Here is a 25,307-nt window from a genome sequence, read left to right as displayed (position 1 = left end):
ATTAGGATCTATAGTACTTGGGGCCCGGCGCAGCAGCTCACGCCTGTAATCCCAGCATTTTGGGAGGCTGAGGCGGGTGATCACCTGAGGTCAGGAGTTCAAGATCAGCCTGGCCAATATGATGAAACCCCATCTCTACTAAAAATACAAAATTTAGCCTGGCGTGGCAGTGGGCGCCTGTAATCCCAGCTACTCAGGAGGCTGAGGTAGGAGAATCGCTTGAACCCAGGAGGTGGAGGTTGTAGCAAGTTGAGATTGTGCCACTGCACTCCAGCCGTGGCGACAAGAGTGAAACTCTGTCTCAAAAAGAAAAAAAAAAAATAAAAAGAAAAAGAAATGATGGATGATCAGGCACAGTGGCTCACACCTGTAATCCCAGCACTTTGGAAGGCTGAGGCGGATGGATCACCTGAGGTCAGGAGTTTGAGATCAGCCTGGCCAACATGGTGAAACCCCATCTCTACTAAAAATACAAAAATTAGCCAGGCATGGTGGTGCACACCTGTAATCTAAGCTACTCAGGATGCTGAGGCAAGAGAATCGCTTGAATCCGGGAGGTGGAGGCTGCAGTGAGCCGAGATTGTGCCACTGCACTCCAGCCTGGGAGACAGAGCAAGACTCTGTCTCAAAAAAAAAAAAAAAAATTATTTGGGCTAACAACTGAGAGAGTGGCATGTCATATGATGTCATAAAGATGTTTATCATTAAAATCATTTAATAATTTTATTCACGATCCACAAGGGAATAGAGATTATGATCATTAAATCTGCTGATGCCACTGAGGTGTGTGGGATTGCTAACACCTCAGAGAACAAGAATCTAATTTTTAAATAACATTAAGAAATTAGAGGAACAGATAATCAAAGCAAGATGATAGTCACTGGGGACAAATGCAAAATAATATACTGAAAGAGTTAAGGAGAAAAAAGACTAGCTTGATGATAGGAATGAATAATGTACAGAAGGCAAATGTTTTGCAAAAAGACCAAGGCTAATAATAAGGCACAACTCCGGTTTAAGATACTATTTCATGTGTGATTATTAATTAATTAATTAATTAATTATTTGAGATGGAGTCTTGCTCTATTGCCCGGGCTGGAGTGCAGTGGCGTGATCTCAGCTCACTGCAACCTTCGCCTTCTGGGTTCAGGCGATTCTCTTGCCTCGGCCTCCTGAGTAGCTGGGACTATAGGTATGTGCCACCACGCCAGGCTAATTTTTGTATCTCTAGTAGAGACGGGGTTTTGCCATGTTGGCCAGGCTGGTCTCGACCTCCTGACCTCAAGTGATCTGCCCACCTTGGTTTCCCAAAGTGCTGGGATTACAGGCATAAACCACCACACCCGGCTTATAATTTATTTTTGATATAACGTTTCACACGGTACAAAAGCTTCTATGGTTTATTATAAACGGAAACTCATCAATGATTATTTTTCCATCATTAATAATTGCAATTTGAAGGAGATATGAAATCAAAGCAGTGGTTGCAAAAACTGACAAACTAATTGTTTTGAAAAACAGATTAGGCCGGGCGCGGTGGCTCAAGCCTGTAATCCCAGCACTTTGGGAGGCCGAGACGGGCGGATCACGAGGTCAGGAGATCGAGATCATCCTGGCTAACACGGTGAAACCCCGTCTCTACTAAAAAAAATACAAAAAACTAGCCGGGCGAGGTGGCGGGCGCCTGTAGTCCCAGCTACTCGGGAGGCTGAGGCAGGAGAATGGCGTGAACATGGGAAGCGGAGCTTGCAGTGAGCTGAGATTCGGCCATTGCACTCCAGCCTGGGCGACAGAGCGAGACTCCGTCTCAAAAAAAAAAAGAAAAAGAAAAAGAAAAAAAAGATTAAAGATAATCTACTCACTATTGCTACAAAGAAAAACAGTTGTCTGAAATGTAATTGCCAAGAGAAAAATAACTGGTTTAATCTGGTTTTAAGGAAATGAGGAGTGGGGGATTTGAAATTTTTGGACAGGGGCTAGTCATGGTGGCTCAAACCTGTAATCCCAGCACGTTGGGAGGCCAAGGTGGGAGGATCACTTGACCCCAGGAGTTTGAGACCTGCCCAGGTAACATAGTCATACCTCTTCTCTACAAAAAAATAAAAAAATTAGCCGGGTGTGGTGGCATGCACCTGTAGTCTCTGCTACTTGCAAAGCTGAGGCGGGAGGATCACTTGAGCCCAGGAGGTCAACACTGCAGTGAGCCATAATCATACCACTGCATTCCAGCCTGGGTGACAGAGCAAGACTGTCTCAAAAAAAAAAAAAAAAAAAAAAGGTTACATAGTTGCACCCATATCATTATGGTATTTTGATTTGGATTTTTTTCTTTAAATTCTACTGTAAACATCTTATCTAATTATATCACAAGTCCTTTATGGAACAAGATAGGAAAGGGCAATGCCAATGGCTCCACAGTCTGCATAGTTATCACTAAAATAGAAATCCTAAATGTTAAGACATCTTTGGCCGGGCGTGGTGGCTCACGCATGAAATCTTAGTACTCTGGGAAGCCGAGGCGGGTGGATAACCTGAGGTCAGGAGTTCAAGACCAGCCTAGCCAAAATGGTGAAACCCCGTCTCTACTAAAAATATAAAAAATAGCCAGGCATGGTGGCAGCTGCCTGTAATCCCAGTTACTCTGGAGGCTGAGGCAAGAGAATCGCTTGAGCTGGGTGCAGTGGCTCACGCCTGTAATCTCAGCACTTTGGGAGGCTGAGGCAGGCAGATCACGAGGTCAGGAGTTTGAGACCAACCTGGCCAACATGGTGAAACTCTGTCTCTAAAAATGCAAAAATTAGCTGGGCGCAGTGGTGCACACCTGTAGTCCCAGATACTCGGGAGGCTGAGGCAGGAGAATTGCTTGAACCCGGGAAGCGGAGGTTGCAGGGAGCCGAGATTGCGCCACTGGACTCCAGCCTGGGCAACAGAATGAGACTCCATCTCAAAAACAAAAAACAAAAAACAAAAACAAAAACAAGAGAGAGAATCACTTGAACCTGGGAGGTGGAGGTCACAGTGAGCCAAGATTGTGCCACTGCACTCCAGCCTGGGCAACGAGAGCTAAACTCTGTCTCAAAACAAAACAAAAACAAAAACAAAAAAGAAAAGAAAAAAAGATATCTTTGTGGGAGGCTAGAGAAAATGAGAGATTTAGTGCATTCAGGGATGCTGTATGGAATATTTTACCAAAAAAGAGCTAATGTCAAGTCCCAGGGTAGGAGATGCAGCATCTACCCAAGAAAGGGGTACAGGGAAGAGAAAACACAGCAATATCTGTTTTCTAAATGTGCCAATGTGAAAAAGTCTCAGAGCCAGTTTGCTAGGGTCATGGGAAGGAACTAGCAGCAAAAATTGACTACCAAAAAAAAAATAAATAAATAAAAATAAATAAACGAATAAAGGAGTCTGGCTTTGTCAGTAAAGAAAGAACAATAATATATACAAACAATTTCTATATTCAAGGTTCAAAAAAGAAAATTCTGGACTCAATATGCAGAAAAATGGCTGAAGCATCTATCTATAATAAGAAGAAATGACTAAAAGGGCAAACCTTGGAAAGGAGAATCATGACATGAGAAGAAAGACTTTTTCTTTTTAAAGGGAAGTAATGATATGTGATCATGCAAATGCAAATGTCTGTGGACATTACTGTTTGCTGGTGGGAAGAGAATTTTAATGTGTGCCCTATGCAAATGCATTTTATAATAAAACAAATGTGCAAGGACTTCTGGGGGTGAGGAGGACAGAGTAGAGCAGCAGCTGCTAAATGCTGATGCCCGAGAGGCATGGGAGGATAGAGCCAGAACGTGCCACTCTGGAACCCTGAGCAAATTCTAGCAGGGAGAACAAATCAAAAACCCTATCCTTATAAAAAATCTCTTACATTTGACAGAGAACCGCATGGCTAATGAATTAATATCTGGAAGATTTTTTTTTTTTTTTTTACCAAGTGCTTAACCATGAGCAATTATTTCTCTGTGCTTAGAATGATCCTCATAAGAGGACATTAAAAAAATAACAGCAAAAAACTCCCTTTTCTGTGCTGAGTCATGGGACAAATGATATGAAATGCACCATAAAGCCTAGAGAAAGGCCAGTGCAGAGACAATGCACCTGTAGTCACAGCTACTTGGGAGGTGGAGATGGGAGGATCTCTTGAGCCCAGGAGTTCAAGGCTGTAGAGTACTATAATGGGCTTGTGAATAGTCACTACACTCTAGCCTGGACAACATACAGAGAGGAGAAGGAGGAGAAGGAGAAGGAGAAGGAGAAGGAGAAGGAGAAGGAGAAGGAGGAGGAAGAGGAGGAGGACGAGGAGGAGAAGGAGAAGGAGGAGGAGAAGAAGGAGGAGGAGGAGGAGGAGGAGAAGAAGAAGCAGAAGCAGAAGCAGAAGCAGAAGAAGAAGAACTACAGATAAATATAATGCAAGCTATTATAAACCATTTAGTGTCTTTGTGTCAAAATGAGCATGAATGTCAAAGCTCATTTACGGCACAGTCCTAGGCACTGGTGAAAGAATGAACAGAAGGCCGTCTCTACAATGCTGAACAGTCTGGTTTGACCAACTGATGGTTATTCATATCTGTATATCTGAAGCAATTATTAAAAAGAAACTGGGAAAAAGTCTGTGTCTCTGTGATAGAGATATTTAAACAAGCCATTTTGAAAATGTTAAAAAATTAAAATTGTAGAAAGTCGAACCATAGGTGCCATGTTTTGCCTGAAGTGGTAAAAATACCATCTGCCTCAGTCTTTTAGCAGCATGCTTATTTCAAGTAGCAGTAGGCTAAACTACAGGCATACGCTCAGCTCCAGCTGGGGAAAATACACAGACGTTTGTCGATGTTTTTCTAAGCAAGAGTAGTCAACATATTCGTTTTCTTTTAGACATATATATTAGTTACCATAGCAAACCAAACGTGAATGTGGTCCGAGAGGCTTCTCCACCAGTCCCAACACATCTCCAAGAATTCCTACAATTCAATAGGTGGCACTCTTCCCTCTAGCACTGAGCTGAAGAGGCTCTGCCTAACCTTGAGGCCAGAAGCCTAAGGAGCTGGAACAGTCTGAGAGATGCGCACCCAGGGCTGCAGGACAGTCACTGGAATTAAGATCCCCACAGCATTGTGCACTGGAGCAAAAGTGTTAGCTTCCTGGTCACACTTCACTTCTGGTAATTACATTCCATCTAATACAACTTCTGCAGTTTTTACTCGGTAAGATATTCCTTGTTTTTCCATCTTGAAACTACTAAGGTAGGATTGCCTTACACAGTTAAACAGCTTCCATCTTTGCCCACTGCCCAGGTGGATGAGTTTCAGCAACGAGGAGAGTGACTTCCAGTGCTGTGTTAACTACTTTAAGAGACAGGGAGAGATTTAATGAATTAATAGTAGTCAAGTGCTTTGATATCTTAGGATGGAGGGTACTACAGCCGTGTAAAGCATTCATATCCAGGCTCTATCACAACAGGAACTCAATTAAAAAGTAATTCAATTTCTATCTGAGTGTCTGTGTACAGACCACTATTTTGCTGAATGCAACACACATTTTGAAGGTATAGTTGAGAATGATTTTGAAATGATCACCTCTTCCACACTCTCCCCTGCTTCCTCACCATCTGAAACTGAACTGTAGTCCCAGCTACTCGGGAGACTGAGGCAGTATGACCGAAGTAATTATATACAGGTTTTTTTGGGACTCTTTCTTTATTATTTTATTTTAAGTTCTGGGATACATGTGCAGAAGGTGCAGGTTTGTTACACAGGTATACATGTGCCATGGTGGTTTGTGCACCTATTGACCTGCCCTCTAAGTTCCCTCCTTTCGCTCCCCTCCACCCCCAACAGGCCCTGGTGTGTGTTGTTCCCCTCCCTGTGTTCTTTTGTTCTCATTGTTCAACTCCCACTTATGAGTGAGAACATGCGGTGTTTGGTTTTCTGTTCCTGTGTTAGTTTGCTGAGGATGATGGCTTCCAGCTTCATCCATATCCCTGCAAAGGACATGATCTCATTCCTTTTTATGGCTGCACACTTTCTTAATATCTGACTTTTCAGACAAAATTTGGCTTTTGAGTTTACAAATACCTATCACTTGGAAATAAAGAAATTTTCAGCAAGAAATGAATTTCACAATAGTCTCCTGAAATAGCTGCTGAGTTTTTCAAATACCATTTTAAAATAACCCCTACCAGGGGAACCCTAAGCCACTAAGCACAATGCCTATATTAGCCTGAACATCATGACCACAAAGAGCAGAGCACACAAAGAGGAGGAGTAGACCTTAGGTCACGGGATGCATTGCCGAGTAGTCCATAACACACTGCATAAGGGATAACACTGCAGACATCTCCCCAAGACTTAGTAGAGAAAGATATAATCTTTCTTCTTTATGTTACTTGGGTTTAAGTCTGTGTAAGGATGACAGGTCTGGATTAGGTTCAAGCTATGTCTTTAAATAACAGAATAGCACTACATATTCAAGGAGGGGTGGGTTTCTATTTACTGGCATGAGAAATACTATTACTGGGCACTTGAAAAGGCAACCTTAGGCAACTTTGGGATGGAACGTATTACACAGTCAATACACTCTTAAGGCTGGGTGCGGTGGCTCACACCTGTAATTCTAACACTTTGGGAGGCTGAGGCGGGCAGGTCGCTTTGAGTTTAGGAGTTTGAGACCAGCCTGGGCAATGTGGTGAAACCTGTCTCTACAAAAAATACAAAAATTAGCTGGGTGTGGTGGCACACGCCTGTAAACCCAGCTACTCAGGAGGCTGAGGCAGGAGATTGCTTGAACCCAGGAGGTGGAGGTTGCAGTGAGCCAAGATCGTGCCGTTGCACTCCAGCCTGGGCAACAAGAGCTAAACTTCATCTCAAAAAACAAACAAATAAACAAACAAAAACTTAAAATGGCTAATTTGAGTCTACAGTCCTTGATCCCAAACCTCTCCTAACCTCCGGTACATCTCCTAACATAACATGAATGTAATACTTGTGCATACTTATTTGTCAAGCACTCCTGTGTAAGCCTGTGCTAGGGAGGGTGATGCAACCATGAGCAAGGCCATCAAAGTCCCTGTCTTTAGATCTTTTACATGCTATTGGAAGAAGAAATAAACATGCACTTAAATAAAAACTATAATTTTATGTTATGATAAATGTTAAAGAGAAAAAAACAGAGCAAAGGTGGAGTGGCTACTTTAGATAGGGAAGCTGGAGTCAAGGGAGCTTGTGATGGCAAACCCTGGCAGTCGTGTTCATGGTGGTTGTCTTGGCACTAGCATAGTGCCTCAAATATATTAAACATCAAATAAAGGCTGGGTGCGGTGGCTCATGCCTGGAATCCCAGCACTTTGGGAGGCTGAGGCGGGCAGGTTGCTTTGAGTTTAGGAGTTTGAGACCAGCCTGGGCAATGTGGTGAAACCTGTCTCTACAAAAAATACAAAAATTAGCTGGGCATTGGTGGCTTGCACCTGTAATTCCAGCTACTCGGGAGGCTGAGGCTGGAGAATCACTTGACCCTGGGAAGCCGAAGTTGCAGTGAGCTGAGATCGTGCCGCTGCACTCCAACTTGGGAGACAGAGTGAGACCCTGTCTCAAAAAAAAAAAAAAAAAGTAAATTTAAAAATATATTAAATAAATGTTGGTTGGGTGAAGGAGTGTGTCTGGACCTCAGGATAAGAATGTCTCTTCCCAGATTTAGAATGGGCTTAGGGAATAGAACAGCACTACTCTAAACTGCTCATTTTGTACTGAGGAAACTAACGAAAGACCAAAGAGATGAAGTGAACAATTTGGTTTGCATGTTTTCTCCCCTCCAAATATCATGTTGAAAAGTGACCTCCATTGTTGGAAGTGGGCCTAGTGGGAGGTGTTTGGGTCATGGGATCAGATCCCTCATGAATGGCTTAACGCCATGCCCTTGGTGACAAGTGAGTTCTCACTCAGTGAGTCCATGCACAATCTGGTTGTTTAAAAGTGTGTGGCACCTCCCCTCTCTTGCCATGTGAAATGCCCAATACCCTTTGCCATGCGCCATGATCCTAAGCTCACCAGAAGCCTCACCAGAAGTAGATGTCAGCACTATGCTTCTCATATGCCTGCAGAACCATAAGCCAATTAAATCTCTTTTCTTTTTTATTTTTTTTGAGACAGGGTCTCACTCCCACTCCCGTTGCCCAGGCTGGCATACAGTGGTGCAATCACAGCTCACTGCAGCCTCAACTTCCTGGGGTCAGGTAATCCTCCACCTCAGGGTCCTGAGTAGCCAGAACTACAGGTGTGCACCACCATACCTAGCTATTTTTTTATATTTTTAGGAGGGAGTGCAATGACACAATCTCAGCTGACTGCAACCTCTGCCTCTCAGGCTCAAGCAATCCTCCCACCTCAGCCTCCTGAGTAGCTGGGACTATGAGTGTGCACAACATATCTGGCTAATTTTTGTACTTTTTTAGAGACAGGATTTTGCCATATTGCCCAGGCTGGTCTTGAACTCCTGAGCTCAAGTGCTCCTGCCTTGGCTTCCCAAGCCAGCCATATATTTGGCCACTATACCCAGCCATATATTTCTTCTCTTTTTTTTTTTTTAGACAGACTCTTGTTCTGTTGTCCAGGCTGGAGTGCAAAGACATGATCTTGGCTCATTGCAACCTGTGCCATTGGGGTTCATACACTTCTCCTGCCTCAGCCTCCCGAGTAGCTGGGATTACAGGCACATGCCACCACACCTGGCTAATGTTTGTGTTTTTAGTAGAGACGGGGGTTTTACCATATTGACCAGGCTGGTCTCAAACTCCTGACCTCAGGTGATCCACCCCCATGGCCTCCCAAAGTGCTGGGATTACAGGTGTGAGCCACCGTGCCCGGCCCCAGCCAGGTATTTCTTTATTGCACTACAAGAACAGACTAACACAGTGACTATTATCAGATTTTGCAGTGAGTTGGTGGCAGAGCCATTGCTTGGTCCAGGGGCGCTCTTATCTGTGCACCACATTTTTCTCTTTGTCATTTTCCAATGGAAATCTCTTCCATTGTCAAGTGCTTCTGTGATAAGAAACCTTAGAGGCATTCTTTGAGTCATAAAAAAAGCATCACCAGTCTGGGTAACAGCGAGACCTCGTTTCTAAAAATAATAATAATAAACAAATAAAAAAAAAATAGCCGGATGTGGTGACACATATCTGTAGTCCCAGTTACTCGGGAGTCTGAGGCAAGAGGATCATTTGAGCCCAGGAGTGGGAGGCTGCAGTAAGCTATGATTGTGCCACTGCACTTCAGCCTGAGTGACAGAGTGAGACCCCATCTCTAAAAAATAAAAATAAAACAAAATAAACATCAGTGTTCAATTGTCACTCTTTTCCCTTACTCTTCCCCTTTTTTATTCATATGTTAGTTTTCTGTCACTACCACAGTAAAAATCCCAGTCTTTATCTTCAAACTAGTTTACTACAACCTTCCTAAGCAATCTTCTTAACCCTGCTGATATCTGCAAACTGTGTCAAACACTTTCCTTTGCTCTCTGCCTTGAGACCCAATGCCCTATCCCTGATTTTCTCCTGCTGCAGGCTGCTTCTCCCCCACTTACTGCATGTGTTTTCTATTTTCTTACTCATGGCCTCTGTTCACTCGCTTACTTGCTCATTCACTTACTAAGTGTCAAGTACTACTTTGGGTACCAGATACACGAAGAGAAAAAAGAAACTGTCTCTGCCCTCCAAGAGCTCACAGTCTAGGATCTGTCTCATCAATTGATCATTATAATATGACAGAGTAAGAGCAGTGACTGAGAAATGCATAGTGTATTGAGGAACTGAGGAAAGCACCTAACCCAGCCTGGGGAACCACAGAGGATGTGTTATAGGAGACAATCCTAAATTAAACTTCATTGGATGAGCAGAGGGAGCCAGATAAAGAGGGCATTCTAAGCAGAGGGGACAGCATGAGCGAAGGCGCAGAGAACAGAAGCAGTATGCTTTATGAAACTTGGTGCTGCTGCAGGACCGTGGGAGATGAAGCTGCAGGGTCTCTTTAGGCGGAGATCACACAGCCCTGTATATGCCAACCCAGCAAGCTATGAATGTGCCAGACAAACAACATGGAGCAATGAAGGGTTTTGAGCTGGAGAGGGAAACTATCAGATGGGTGGTTTAGATAGCCACTCTGGCTGGTAAAGATCTGTGGGGACAAAAGAGAGGCAGTGGAGAATGAGCAGTAGGTTTTTCAGTGGTTCAGATGAAGACTACGAGCACGAGGAATGAAAGACAGACCAAGAGGAAGAGTTGGAGTCAAGAAAATGTAGGCTATAAAACTGGTATGACTTGGTCATGGAACATCAGGTGCGGAGTAGGAGCGGTTTCTTACATGAGAAGTTTCTCACATGGTTGACTGGTGGGATGACAGTGCTAATCACAGGAGAGAAGATAAGAAAAAAGGCTCAGAGGTCCAGCACCAAGGACTGCAACCTTCCTAATGCAATATATGGACTCTGGGTGATAACGATCCACCAATGTAGACTCATCAATTTTTTCTTTGAGACAGGGTCTCACTCTGTCACTCGGGCTGGAGTGCATTAGTATGATCTTAGCTCACTGAACCGTCTGCTCCCAGGCTTAAGCAATCCTCCCACCTCAGCCTCCCAGGTAGCTGCAACCACAAGTACTCATCACCATATCCAGCTAATTTTTACATTGTTTTGTACAGACAGGGTTTCGCCATGTTATCCAGGCTGGTCTTGAACTTCTGGGCTCAAGTGGTCCTCCCACCTCAGCCTCCCAAAATGCTGGGATTAGAGGTATGAGCCAACGCACCCAGCTTTAGACTCATCAATTAAACTCAACAAAACAATGTGCTGCTCTGGTGTAGGATGCTGACAGTGAGGGAGGCTGCATGTGTGTGGGGTTAGGGGCTATAGAAACTTTTCACTCACTTTTGCTGTCAACCTGAAACTGCTGTAAAATATGAAGTCACTAAACAACAGCAACAGAAAGGCCAGAGATGTCAGAAAAGATGTTTAGTTTAGTTTAAGATGCACTGGGCTCTTATGCCTGTAGGAGACCCAACCGGGTAAGTCCACAGTCTGTGTTTGGGTATATGATGAGGCTCAAGTACACATCTAAGACAGAGTGACAAATATGGAAGCCCTTGGTTTAGAGGTGCTCCTATTATCTAGTTTTTCTTGAAGGAGGTGAAAGTATGTGAGGCAGATAAAAGGAGAGACTGTCCCAACACCCCTCATGGGAGGAAGAGAAAGGACTTGACAGCCTCTGAGACTCCAAAAGCTGCAGTCTTAGACCCCAGGGAAAGGCCCAGGGAAAAAGTCGAAAATCAAAGAAGAGGCAGTGAAGGAAAAAAAATTCTTTGCTGGAGAGAAAAGACCTGAGACAGACTCCAAAAAAGCCAGAGACCAAGTTCTTTGCTGCTCCTAGTTAATCTGTGAGAAAAGCTTCCCACACTCTCCCCAAAATGGCCCCCAAACCCCAAAAACCAAAGTATCCCAGTCAACCTAAATTCAGTAATTCAAATGGAAGGAAACATCAGAGCTACCCAAAGAGCTTTTTAGAAGCTTTGCAACCTTCTCCAAGTGGGAGACCTGGACTTACAGATTTTTAAAAACCTCCATAGGTAATTCTGACATATGTTCCTGGGTATAAGAACCAGTGGTTCAAAGTAAATCTATTTTTCAATTGTCAAAAAAAAAAAGAGAGAGAGACTTTATTTTCAGCATGGAAAGGAGAGTAAAGGCGGGGGCCATGGGTGTGCCCCACTAGACTGCCAGGAGAGTGCAAGGTTCCGGGTCGGCTCTGGAGAGGCCCTTGAGGGTTTCGGTTGTCCCATGGCAAACAGAGCCCTTCCGGGTCGTGTTTCTCCTTCCCTGTCTTTGGAATGCAGGTGTGCTCACATCCTCGACTGCTGCATAAATCAGATGGTTGACATGTTCTTTTAGCCAAGCAGCTGTACACATGCCATACACCTGCTAAATGTTCTATTTGTCCCTGAGGGGAAAACAGAACGTGATCTAAGTGTGTTCCTAGGCCTGTACTGATGCACTGAAATCTGACCTCCCGCAGCAGTTTTTAACTAGGGCTGTGTGTCAGAATTATCTGTGGAGACATTTTCAAACCACTCTAGCCTGCCCCTGTACCGCTCTCTCCATCAGGGGATTCTGATCTTGGTGAAAGAGTCTGATGCAGTGGTACCTAGGCACGTGTGTTTTCAAAAGTTCCACAGGCGATGTGAGAACTCTTGCCTTTGGGAGTTCAAGTCTGTCCTGTAAGGTGTTTTCCAGGTATTATCTGATGGCCAAAAAGGTTGTCTTCCATCCACAGGCCATAGGCATCTTTCAACAACGGCTAGTGATTTTACTGTTTATTTTTCCTCATCACACTTACTGACACTTGACATTACGTTATTTATTTAGCCCTTTATTTAGTTATCGATTTTCCCCACTAGAATTGTAAATATTCTGAAAGGAGACTTCATCTAGTTCACCGTTGTATTCTCAATACAATATCTGGAATGAAACAGGTACTCCATAATAAATAGACTTCTTGTTGAATGAACCTTATTCCATGTGCTATTGCCTGTTACTTAACAGGAAATGTCCCTCAGTTCTCAGTGTGATAATTCTCTTTTGACCTTTCAAATATAAACGAAAACCAAACACCAAATTGAAATATGTAAAATAGTACAGTATGTGTAAAATTTGCCTACCTTAGCATAGTCCAATCTTCCTTTTTCTTGAGCCTACAAAAGAAGAGGGGAAAATTAATTTGTTACTTCTCTAAAAGTTTAGTGCTTCTATAATTTTTGTTCTCAAAGAATAGAACTCAGCTTCTCTGTCCCCCTTTCCCTCTCTCTATTTAATATACATATTGAACTATATATTATAATCCATGTAAATTGCAAGCATATAGAAAAGTTAAATGAACAGTTCACTGAGCACGCATAGACACTCTATCTAGATCTGGCAGGAGTGGATGTCACAAGTCTTCACGTTACATGCTTCAGCACGTACCTTGTACACATGTGGCATCTCATACGTCACCCCATGACCACAATAAAAATTGATGAACTCACAATAATGCCATATCGTCTAACACAAATCTATATTCAAATTTCTCCAACTTTTCCAAAGTAGCTTTTTTTTCCCCAAAACCAGAATTAATAAAGATTCACACATTGCATTCTGGTTTTATGTCTCTTTTGTTGCCTTTTATTTATTATTACAGTTTCTTCTTTTTTGCCTAGACTGGTCTCTCCCCATTCTTCACAGAATGAAAATAAAAGCCATTAGCTTATTTTCATAAAAACCATTGACTTTTTGAGAAGACAAGGATAGCTGTTTTACAAAATTCCTTTTTCTTCTTTCTTCATTGCGTCATTTAACTTGTTTCTGTTTTGCTTATAAACTGAAAGCTGGGTCTGGAGAAGCCTGCTAAGATTTAGGTTAAACATTTTTGGCAAAACTACTTTATGTGGAAATATTACACACTCCATCAATTCAGGAGGCACAAAATGTCAGGCTGTTCCACTCTTAGTAATGCTGTAAATTTGGCTGGGTGTGGTGGCTCACGCCTGTAATCCCAACACTTCGGGAGGCCAAGGCAGGCAGATCACCTGAGGTCAGGAGTTCGAGACAGCATGGCCAACATGGCGAAACCCTGTCTCTACTAAAAATACAAAAATTAGTCAGGCGTAGTGGCAGGCGCCTGTAATCCCAGCTACTCAGAAGGCCGAGGAGACAGAAAAATCGCTTGAACCCAGAAGGCGGAGACTGCAGTGGGCCAAGATCGCGCCACTGCACTCTTGCCTGAGTGATAGAGCAAGACTCTGTCTCAAAAAGAAAAAAATCTTAACATAACAATCAGGGTTAGTTTTTGCTGGCAGGTCAGTTTGTGTTCTGCAGATGTCAGGATAAAATTTCTCCTGCCACATCTGCATAGAACAAGAGTCTTCCAACTTACAAACAGGTTAGATCTCGAGACCATTTTGCTCCTGAGTCCAAATTTACATTATACAGGTAATTAACATAGGCAGATTACTCCCATGAGAGAAAAAAAAGTTCATAATATTGGTCCTAAAGCTGGGCACAGTGGCTCACATGTGTAATCCCAGCACTTTGGGAGGCTGAGGCAAGAGGATAACTTGAGCCCAGGAGTTCAATACCAGTCCTGGCAACACAGTGAGACTCCATCTCCACAAAAAATAAAAAAATTAGCTGGGTGTGGTGGTATGCGCCTGTAGTCCTAGCTACTCAGGAGGCTGAGGTGAGAGGATTGTGTGAGCCTGGGAGGTTGAGGCTGTAGTGAGCCATAGTTGCACCACTACATTCCAACCTGGGTGACAGAGTGAGACCCTGTCTCAGAAAAAAAAAAAAAAAAAAATTGGCCCTGACCCTTCTTGCTGCTTTAGAATCCTTTAAAAATTTATCTGAAGATGACTGCATTTTGTTTTTTTTTTTTCTTTTTTGAGACAGAGTCTTGCTCTGTCCTCCAGGCTGGAGTGCAGTGGTGTATCTTGGCTCACTGCAAACTCTATCTCCCGGGTTCAAGCAATTCTCCTGTCTCAGCCTCCTGAGTAGCTGGGATTACAGGCACCCACCACCATGCCCAGCTAATTTTTGTATTTTTAGTAGAAACAAAGGTTTCGCCATGTTGGCCAGGCTGGTCTCGAACTCCTGACCTCATGTGATCCACCCGCCTCAGTTTCCCAACGTGCTGGGATTACAGGTGTGAGCCACTGCGCCCGGCCCTTTTCTTATTTTCATAGTAAGAAACTTATAAGGGCCGGGTGCAGTGGCTCAAGCCTGTAATCCCAGCACTTTGGGAGGCCAAGACGGGTGGATCACGAGGTCAGGAGATCGAGACCATCCTGGCTAACATGGTGAAACCCCATCTCTACTAAAAAATACAAAAAACTAGCCGGGTGAGGTGGCGGGTGCCTATAGTCCCAGCTACTCGGGAGGCTGAGGCAGGAGAATGGCGTAAACCTGGGAGGCGGAGCTTTCACACATAGCTGTTGGCACCATCACAAACCACTCTAAAATCGTGATTAAATATTTTCATTGAAACAAAAGGCCTCTGCAACCAATCTACTATAAAAAAGAATAAGGTCTTCAGTCTGCTTTTCGAAGGTTTTTAGTGTTCTAGGATTTTCAGTGAACTAAGAGTTTGAACTTAGTACTGAGATGCATTGTACCAACAGGAATATGAGTGAGTTCTTAAAGAAACTTTAAATCCAAGCTATTAGTCTCTCTGCTTAGATATTTTATATTTATTTGTCTGTCTGTTTATGGTCATCTTTTCCCAAAATAGTTGTATCTACACTGAAAATCCCACTATAGTAACTTCTGCAGAAGTGGTAAGGAAACCCTGAACACATCTGTATTGCTCACTTATGACCTAGCTACTCACTCTGATATTGTCCAAATATGGACTGGCCTTGATCTTATGAATAGTCCACAGATGACCTGTGACCAAAATTTCAGCAGCAGCACTTTCCCAACATGCTTAGTCTTTCAGTTCTCAAACTCGCAGCTGACTCTTGAATTCATTTAGGTTAATGGACATCTGACATTGAGGCTGATCCTGTGGCCACAAGTTTTCCACTTTTTCCACTGGCCATCCTTTTCCTTGTCTCTTGCTGACTACTATGAATTGCTCAGGCGCAGCACTTTTCAAATGACACTAGGATATTTTGAAATATATATTTGGTCATAGCCCAGTTTTCTGGCATACAACTCCTAAAATCTTCAGAAACTCGCCAAGTGATGCCTTTTTGTACGAGCTGACTGATGGCTGGAAACTCCCGACTTCAGGATGGGGACTGGTCATGGCAAAGACCAAGGCAGGATTAGAAGGTTAGAGCTTTCAGCCCACCCCCAAATTTCTGGGGAGGGGAGAGGGGTTGAAGGTTAAGTTGATCACCAATGGCCAATAGCTTAATCAATCATACCTATGCAACGAAGCTTCCATAAAAACCCAAAAAGACAGAATTTGGAGAACTTCTGGGGAGCTGAACACGTGGAGGTTTCTATATAGTGGTGCACTGGAGAGGAAATGGAAACCCCACGCCCCTTCCCACGTCTTAACTTTTGCATCTACTCATCTGTGTCCTTTGTAATATTCTTTAAATAAACTGGTAAGTACAAGTGTTTCTGTTCCAAAATTCACATAGCTATGAAAAAGAAAGTGTTTCCCTGAGTTCTGGGAGTTGCTCTAGCAAATTAACTGAACCCAACGAAGTGGTCGTGGGATCCTCACTTTACAGCCGGTCAATCAGAAGCACAGGTAACCTGGAGCTTGTGAATGGCATCTGAAGGCAGGGGTGGGGTAAGGGGTGGGTGCCGTCTTGAGCCCTCAACCTGTAGGATCTGACACTATCTCCAGGTAGATAGTGTCAAAATATGGTACGTGCCTGTTGTCCCAGCTACTTGGGAGGCTGAGGTGAGAAGATCGCTTAAGGTCAGGAGTTTGAGGCTGCGGCGAGCTATGACTGTGCCTGTGAGTATCACTCCACGCCAGCCTAGGCAACAAAGTGAGACCCCCATCTCAAAAAAAAAAAAAAGTGTCGGAATAGAAGTAAGTTAGAGACACTCAGCTGGTGTCAGCTTGCTGAAGTGATCACTTGCTTGTTGATGGGGAGAAATTCTCGCATGTTGGGTCACAAAAGTGTCCTGTGTTGACTATTGTTGAGACTGTATAAAACACTTTTGAGTGTGTTTTCTTCCACTCACAGAGGCACAAACTGGGAGTTCTAGAGAATTGTTCCTGTGGTCAAACAACTCAACCCTGAGCACATCTGTCATTTCCTCACTGTCAATGTTGCCTCTCTTCTAATCATCTCCTCTTCATGTTCTCTCAATATTCTCATCGTCCAGTGCTTATCATGCAGTGCTTAAGAGTGTTGAAAGTAGCATTTGTTGAAAGAAAGTTGAACTTCTGTAGTCGAAGACTGAAAGGCAAACCATGGAGAAACTATGACTGACAATAACTTAGGGGTGGAATTTTCCTTTTGGCTGCATTGAGCCACTTCCCACTCTGTCTCAAAAAAATTCAGCAGGTAAGAAGACTGAATATAACGTTCTTTACTGATAAGGACGTCTAGAGTAGGCCTATCACAAATTTCTGTAAAACCATTTTTCCCACCCCGTACTTTGTTTATAGACTAATCATCTTAGAAAATGCTAGTACTTTGAAGTACCTGTGCTTAATCACAACTTATTTTCAAACCTCAAGCTCACTCTACTTTGTTTTCTTAGCTTGGCCACTACCCTGTCACCCAGTAGGGATATGCTGTTGGGGATGATGGCAGAGAAACTCCATGGATATAATCGAGATCTGCTCAACATCGGCTCCACAATGGTTTGAAAGCTGAGAGAGTAGAAGCTTACATAAAATGACAACACCATTGCCAGTCATTATAATCTGAACATGCAACTATTGATATGTCTTACCCAAATGTCCTTTTCATTTTGTCACAACAAACATTCTAGCTCTGTGAAATCATTTTACTCTTGATTACCTTAGCTTGCACATAAAAGTATCATTTTAGGAAAAAACTCTGGTAAATATTTAAACTTTTATAGGTATATAATACATATATTATATGTATGTGTGTATACACACACACACACACATATTTTCAGCTGATATATGGGTATAATATCTACATATGCCAAACATACCTGACAATAGACATTCTGATATGATGTTTTCTCACAAAATGCTTTAGAGCTTATACAAATATAGTGACCAGGAATGGTGGCTCACGCCTGTAATTCCAACACTTTTGGAGACCAAGGCAGGCAGACCACTTGAACACGAGAGTTTGAGATCAACTTGGGCAACATGGCGAGAAACCTGTCTCTACAAACAACAACAACAACAACAACACAGCAAAAGTCAGCCAGGCATGGTGGTGCACACCTGTAGTCCCAGCTACTTAGGAGGCTGAGGTGGGCAAATTGATTGAGTCCAGGAGGTCAAGGCTACAGTGAGCTGTGATTGTGCTACTGCACTCCAGCCTGGCGGACAGACTGAGACCCTGTCTCAAAAAATAAATTAATTAAAATATATCAAGTTAGATACAAATAAATGATTTAGATTCCTACATAAATATTTCTCATTAAACACTATCCTTATTCTTTTTGTAAAATAGTTAATTTGGGAGGAGCAATAGCTTCTATTATACCTCTTGGTTGCTCATTCATTTAACAAATATTCATTGAGCATCTACTATGAGTCAGGCACTGCTTAGGCACTACAGACACAGGCATGAACAGAACAGATCAAAATGTGTGACCTCTTGGAATTTATCTTCTAGGAGGTTACAAAGTATTGTGATTGACTGATTGTTTGATTGGTTGATGAAACAGGGTCTTACTCTCTCTGTCACCCAGGCTGAGTGCAGTGCTGTAATCACAGTTCACTGCAGCCTCAACCTCTCATATTCAAGCGATCCTCCTGCCTCAGCCTCCTGAGTAGCTGGAGTTACAGTTATGTACCACCACACCTGGTTAATTTTTAATTTTTTATAGCGACGGGGTCTCACTATGTTGCTCAGACTGGTCTCGAACTCCTGGATGCAAGTGATCATCGTGCCTTGGCCTCCCAAAGTGCTGGGATTACAGGCGTGAGCCACTGCACCTAGCTATACAATACTGTTTTAGATATGCTTCGCCTATAATCTCCCAAGCTCCATGAAAGCAGGGAAATTTTCTCTTGCTCACAACTGTATCCCAAGTTGAGATCACTGTCTGAGTGAATGAATAAATGGATGAAGCTTTTTCTTTATATGTATTGGTTATGTACTATTTATTCAGGAAATTTTATGACAGGAAAAACGAATTTTACTTACTCCTAGTTCTAGGAAAGCTGGATGTTTTTGGTTGTGAGCCAGTATGTAGGTAATGTAGAGCCCTTGGCTGATGTCTTATACATAATTTTTACCCATATTGAACAATGGCATATTTTCATTTTCTCACCCACCTTCTATTTATAAATAAAGAAGGAAATCTAAGCTTCCATCTGTAGAAAACAAATTCAAGAATTTCATGAAAATTAAACAACAAAAGACTAGGACAGAGAAGAATTAGTATAATTAAGTGCTTCAAACTTAAAAGCAATGCGTCTAACCTAGATCTCCAGAGAGATTTCAAGACATACACCTCAAAATTTCAGGTATTAAAGGCCTTGTCTACTGATTATAGCAAGAGGCCTAAGATCTTAATTGTGAACACTTCAAAAGGCATTGTGACCTGGGAAGATGGATCTGTTGGGAGCCAGAAAATGTGGTTTCTAGTCCTTTATTGGTTAATACCTTGAATAATTTTTACATTTTCATATAGGCCTTCATTTCTTGATCTGTAGAGCATCAGACCAGACCAGAAGTTCCCAGATGCTGGGCTCTCACAAATGCTGGGCTGGATGTATTGGAATCACCTGGGTAGCTGGTGAAAAATGCATATTCTCCATAGCCTACCCCTGAGATTCTGATTTGTTTGCAGATCATTGGTCTGGCCTATATCTAATGTCTTTTTCAATTTGTGCTTCTATGTGCATCAGGGTTTACTTCAAAGGCTGAAAGAGAACAACTATGTAAACTTCATAAGTCTCGAGGAGAATGGAGTACTGCAATTTTTACCTTTTTGTTCTGACATCTGCCACTTCTCATGTGTATTTCTAGCAGAGCAAGATATTATTATTATTATTATTATTATTAAGATAGAGTCTCACTCTGTTCCCCAAACTGGAGTGGAATGGCATGATTTTGGCTCACTGCAACCTCCGCCTCCCGGGTTCAAGCGATTCTCCTACCTTAGCCTCCTTAGTAGCTGGGATTATAGGTGCCCGCCACCATGCCTGGATAATTTTTGTATTTTTAGTAGCAATGGGGTTTTGTCATGTTAGCCAGGGTAGTCTCGAACTCCTGACCTCAGGTGATCCGCCCACCTCAGCCTCCCAAAATGCTGGGATTACAGGTGTGAGCCACCGCGGCCAGCCAGAGCAAGATATTATTAAGATAACTTTCTCACAGGGGCCCAAAATAGGCTGATATAAAATAAATGGAATCTATATTTCAACAGCCAGCAGTCCTGAACCTCTTCCTGCCACACTGTTCGCCCCCAGAAGCTGCTGTAAATTCTACCATACACAGCAATTCCCTGAGGGCTTCATTACTAGGGTCTTTAAAAGGGATTCACTCATCTTTTTGCCTCCTGTAGGTGTGCTTCTTGTCAATCCAGGTCAAGAGAAAAGAAAGTAATTTTTTCCCAATCTTTTTTCCCACACAGAGAATGTGTGGTTTGAACCTTGTTTTATCTTTTAAAAATGTGAAAATAGACAAGATAGTGTGCCTGTGCTCATGACACTGGAGGTCTCCTTGGACAGCTACAGTGAACACTGTAAAACAATATTCCATACAAAAGCAAAAAAAAAAAAAAAAAAAAAAAAAAGCCAGCATTCTGATTGAGAGGATGCACAAAGGAATTAATTCCAAAGGTTTATATACCAGTCTCTGCAGACTAAAGGCAGACAGATTCCCTGTTGGTAAGTAATGGATGTACAATGTGGTCTTTTACTTTAAGAAACAAACGTTTTTTTTATAAGTCAGGTAACAAAGAAGGATTGGATGACATAAATGAACTGTTTCCAATTTCTAACTACTGTTATCTGAACTTGAAAGCTGGATATGGGGACACCTTTTTCTAAAAGCAGAAAACTAATATTCCACAGCAGGGAGTCCAGAAATTGCTAGAGACTAATCATCTCTACTTATCAGGTTATTCTTCCCAAATGTTACAGGCTATATTTCAGAATAACTGTCATTTTTAAAGATTTTCTTTTTAAATCTTCAAGGAAAACTACCTTCCCCCACAAGCTTTTTTTTTTTTTTTGAGACGGAGTCTCGCTCTGTCAACCAGGCTAGAGTGCAGTGGCGCGGTCTCGGCTCACTGCAAGCTCCGCCTCCTGGGTTTAAGTGATTCTCCTGCATCAGCCTCCCAAGTAGCTGGGATTACAGGCACCTGCCACCATGCCCGGCTAATTTTTTGTATTTTTAGTAGAGACAGGGTTTCACCATGTTGGCCACCTGGTCTCAAACCCCCCTACCTTGTGATCCGCCCGCCTCAGCCTCCCAAAGCGCTGGGATTACAGGCATGAGCCACCACGCCCGGCTCCCACGAACTTTTTAGTTGAAAGAATACAGTGAACACTCATTTGCCCTCCACTTAGACTCACCAGCTGCTAACACCTTATCACTTCTGTTTTCCCTCTTTCTCTCCATGACCATTTATTATTTGAGAATAAGTTTTAGAAATCAGGATGTTCACCCCTAGATACTTCAGCATTTGTCCCTAAGAACATTGACATTTACTATAATAATTATTTATTTGTTTGTCTGACAGAGTCTCCCTTTGTTGCCCAGGCTAGAGTGCAGTGGCACAATCATGGTCCACTGTAGCCTTGACCTGGACTCAAGAGATTCTCTAGCCTCAGCCTCCTGAATAGCTGGGATTACAGGTACATGCCACCACACCTGGCTACTTTTAAAAGTTTTTAGTAGGAATGGGGGTCTTGCTGTGTTGCCTGGGCTGGTCTTGAATTCCTGGCCTCAAGCAATCCTCCCACATTGGCCTCCGAAAGTGCTGGGATTATAGGCATGAGCCACCACACCCAGCCCTATAATGTTATTTAAAATACATTTCAGGCTGGTCATCTCTGAAAAAACACAAAACAAAACCAAAAACAAACAAACAAAACAAACAAAAAACCAGTATGGGGATAACAGAAAGAAGGGTCACAAATCAGAAATCTACTACATCTGCTAGCCCTGAAGTTAGAGCAGCTCACTGAGTATTGGTTTGGTAGAAGCAGGTCTTGTGTTGCTGGGCTGTCTAGTTACAGAGCTGGAAAGACAGCAGAATATAAAGGAACAAGGCAGGCCTTTTCTCTGCTATCTTGGTCATTCTCTATGAATAAGAGAGCACAAAAGGCATGTGCAAGGAAGTTAACACCATTCAGACATGGACTGCTTCACTTGGGTACCTATTTTACCATCTCTTTCAACTGGCAAAGCTAATAGACTTTTAGAGGCAAGTGTGGATGTCCAAGGAATTAATTTTCTCATATTCTGTTCCTTTGGTTCACTGGAGAAAAAGGAGCAACAGCAGATGTAGAAGGCTATGGCGTTCAATCTTAAAAAGGAGAGAGGCAAGAAGATACTAGATATACTAGAGAAAGACCAGGAGATACTACTTATATTATCTACATAACAAATCTCTCTGCTCATAGGTCGTAGTTATTTCTTTGCAACCTGTTTTTCTTGCTATGCTGCTCTCTTGGAATCTGGAAGAAACGTGAAATTTTAAATTGCACAGTGTGACCAGGAAAAAAAATCTACTCAGGTCTCAGAAAGGCCATGAGTAAGGGAATCAGGCTAGCAGTAGAATTTAGTTGCTTCCTCCAGCAGCAAGTTCCCAAGGCAACGGCCATCAACCTTGATGGAGTACTTCAAACTCACCATGTCAAGAACCTAAGTTAAACCAGTCTTTCCACTTAACTTTCCTATTTATATTAGTGGCTTAATTTTTTCTGTTATCCTAGTCCAAAACCCTTGTTTTAGCCCCTGACCCCCACTTCCCAGTCCACATGTGTTAGCCTCTCCCTATCAGATCAGTTTTCTAGTCCTACACATTTTCTCTGAAATGAGTTTTATGCTTAACCTCCTTATCTTCCCATTCTCATTGCCAACAATCTGATTGGGCTTTTCTCTTGCACTTATCAATGGGTTTTCAAAAACTTATTAATTGATCTTTTTGCTTTTAGTATCTTTTAGTTCCTTTCATCCTATATAATATAGCCAGATTTACCTCCCTCACAGCTCAGACCTTGATAATATCTGGCTCGAAAACTTTAAATGTCTGCTTCATGACTTCTTCATCAAGTTGATTTTCCATAGTTAAACATCCCAAAGTCCTTAAAAAATTTAGGTAAAATTTACATAACATAAAATTAATCATTTTAACCGTTTAAAAAAGTATAATTCAGTGGCATTTAGTACATTCACAATGTTGTGCAATCATCACCACTAACAAGTTCCGAACATTTTTATTACCCCAGAAGGAAACCTGTACCTATTACACAGTCTCTCCCCCTTTCCCTTTCCAAAGCCAGTCCCAGGCAACCACCAGTCTTTTTTCTGTCTCTATGATTTGTCTGCTCTGGATGTTTCACATAAATGGAATCATATGATAGGTGGCCTTTTGCATCTGGCTTCTTTCACTTATTATAATTTTTTTTTTTTGAGACAGAGACTCACTCTGTCCCCAGGTGGGAGTACAGTGGCACGATATTGGCTCACTGCAACCTCCGCCTCCCGGGTTCAAGCAATTCTCCTGCCTCAGCCTCCCGAGTAGCTGGGACTATGGGTGCCCATTAGCACGCCCGGCTAATTTTTGTATTTTTAGTAGAGATGGGGTTTTACCATGTTGGCCAGGATGGTCTCGATCTCCTGACTTTGTGATCTGCCCGCCTCGGCCTCCCAAAGTGCTGGGATTACAGGCGCGAGCCACCGCACCCGGCTTATAATATAATGTTGTAAAGGCCCATGAATGTTACAGCATGTATCAATACCTCATTGCTTTCCGTGGCTGAGTAATATTCCATTGTATGGGTATACCACATTTTGTTTATCCATTCATCAGTTGATGGACACTGGGTTATTTCTACCCTTTGGATATTGTAAATATTGCTGATCTGAACATTCATGTACATATTTTTATATAAGCCAGTCTTTTAAATATAATTATTACTATTTCAGAGCAATTCTTCACCTGTCCCTGATACCACCCTATGTTTTTCACATTCCATCCAAATTAAAACACTTTTTTTTTCTTGGACTACACTGCATGCCTACATATGTATCACTTTTTCATGGTTTCCTTTGCCTAGGAAGCTCCCCATTCTCATCTTTGCTATCAAATCTTCTTTAAGGACTATCTCACATATTATTAATACTGACTTCATAAACCTCTTTCTTGACTTTTCCAACTGAAATTCAATTGTCTTTCCTCTATGCTCCCCAAGTGGCATGAATTACAGTATTCCTTACATTTATATATTTATGTATTTATCTTATCCCCTCTCTACAAGGTCATAGACAATCTTTAGGCAACTTATTGCTGTATCTCCTGTAGTCAAGCACTTTGTTTCCTTAAGTGCAACAGAAAGTCTTAAGAAATATTTTATTTTAGGAGATATCTAGAACCATTTCATAGTATTTGTGGTCATGCATATAGTCCTTTCAAATGCCTACACTGTATGCCTTCTATATAGGATAGAGGATGATATTAATATTATTCCTTTTGAAACCACTAAAAATGTCTTAAAGAACTAGAAGAGTATCACACGTGGTATTAATGAAGAATCTGCATGTGCATTTTCTCTTTTGTTTAAGAATATGCATGTGTTATTTTCACGCACACTAGTCTTACCTAGCAGTTTTTGTTTTACTTTCTGAATAAGGAGTAATAGTAAGCTATCTAGGGACAAGTGAGTTACAGCTTAGCAATGGTAATTTGTAGTACACTTAAGGTATTTTATGGCTGGTTATGACAGTGTCAGAATGTCACAAGCCCAAGTGACATTTCAGTACTATTAGGAATAGCCAAGAAAATCTAACCATAATTCTTATTTCTTCAGGTGACTTATAATGGCAGCAGAAAACTAGAAGGATCATTAAAAATAAAGCTTGCTGACCTGCAATAGCCCCTGGACTCCCTGAGAGAGTCAGAGCTCTGTGGTGCTCTGAAGGATTCTACTTTCTTTTCTTAGGAATCAAAATGAGATAACTGAGTAATGACTTCACCTCCCTAGGGTGAATAACCCATTCACTAACAGTATTTTTTCCTGATCATTATTTTTCAGCAGTTACAAATTTAAATTTAAAATTAAGGCAGGGAGAGAGCTGTAGAATTTAGTATGGAGAAAAAGCTCAGCAAATGTTTTTCAGCTGTTTCCGGTCTTAACTGCCTTTTGTGAAAGAGTGTGGTTGTGTGCATGTGTGTCAACATGCACATGCATCCATAGGCCTATAGTTGTGATGGAAGAGGGCCAGTTAATCCTAAGATTTTTCAGGAGAAAGGAGTTGCTGGAGAAGAGGTGGTACAGCCTGATAAGGAAAATTCCAGAGGTGCTCTTGCTCCTAGCTTCACAATGGTGCTGAACGGGCACTGGGAGTATGTAACCTCCCGGCTTCCTTGTCTAGTCAATAATTCTCACTCTTTCCAAGCAGGAAATCAAA

The 25,307-nt window shown here is 42.2% G+C and overlaps 1 protein-coding gene across 1 annotated transcript in view; it reads right to left on the bottom strand.

Annotated features, from left to right (window-relative positions):
- PDSS2 (decaprenyl diphosphate synthase subunit 2) overlaps nt 1–25,307 on the bottom strand; it is a 296,574-nt gene that overhangs the window by 18,245 nt on the left and 253,022 nt on the right. Inside the window, 1 exon segment of the mRNA NM_001266911.1 lies at nt 12,717–12,749. Coding sequence (NP_001253840.1) covers nt 12,717–12,749 — 33 coding nt within the window.

Source organism: Macaca mulatta, chromosome 4 (assembly GCF_049350105.2).
Source record: "Macaca mulatta isolate MMU2019108-1 chromosome 4, T2T-MMU8v2.0, whole genome shotgun sequence".
Taxonomy (NCBI): Eukaryota; Metazoa; Chordata; class Mammalia; order Primates; family Cercopithecidae; genus Macaca; species Macaca mulatta.
The sequence above is the reverse complement of the archived record's forward strand: the minus strand, read 5'-3'. Positions and strand labels throughout refer to the sequence as shown.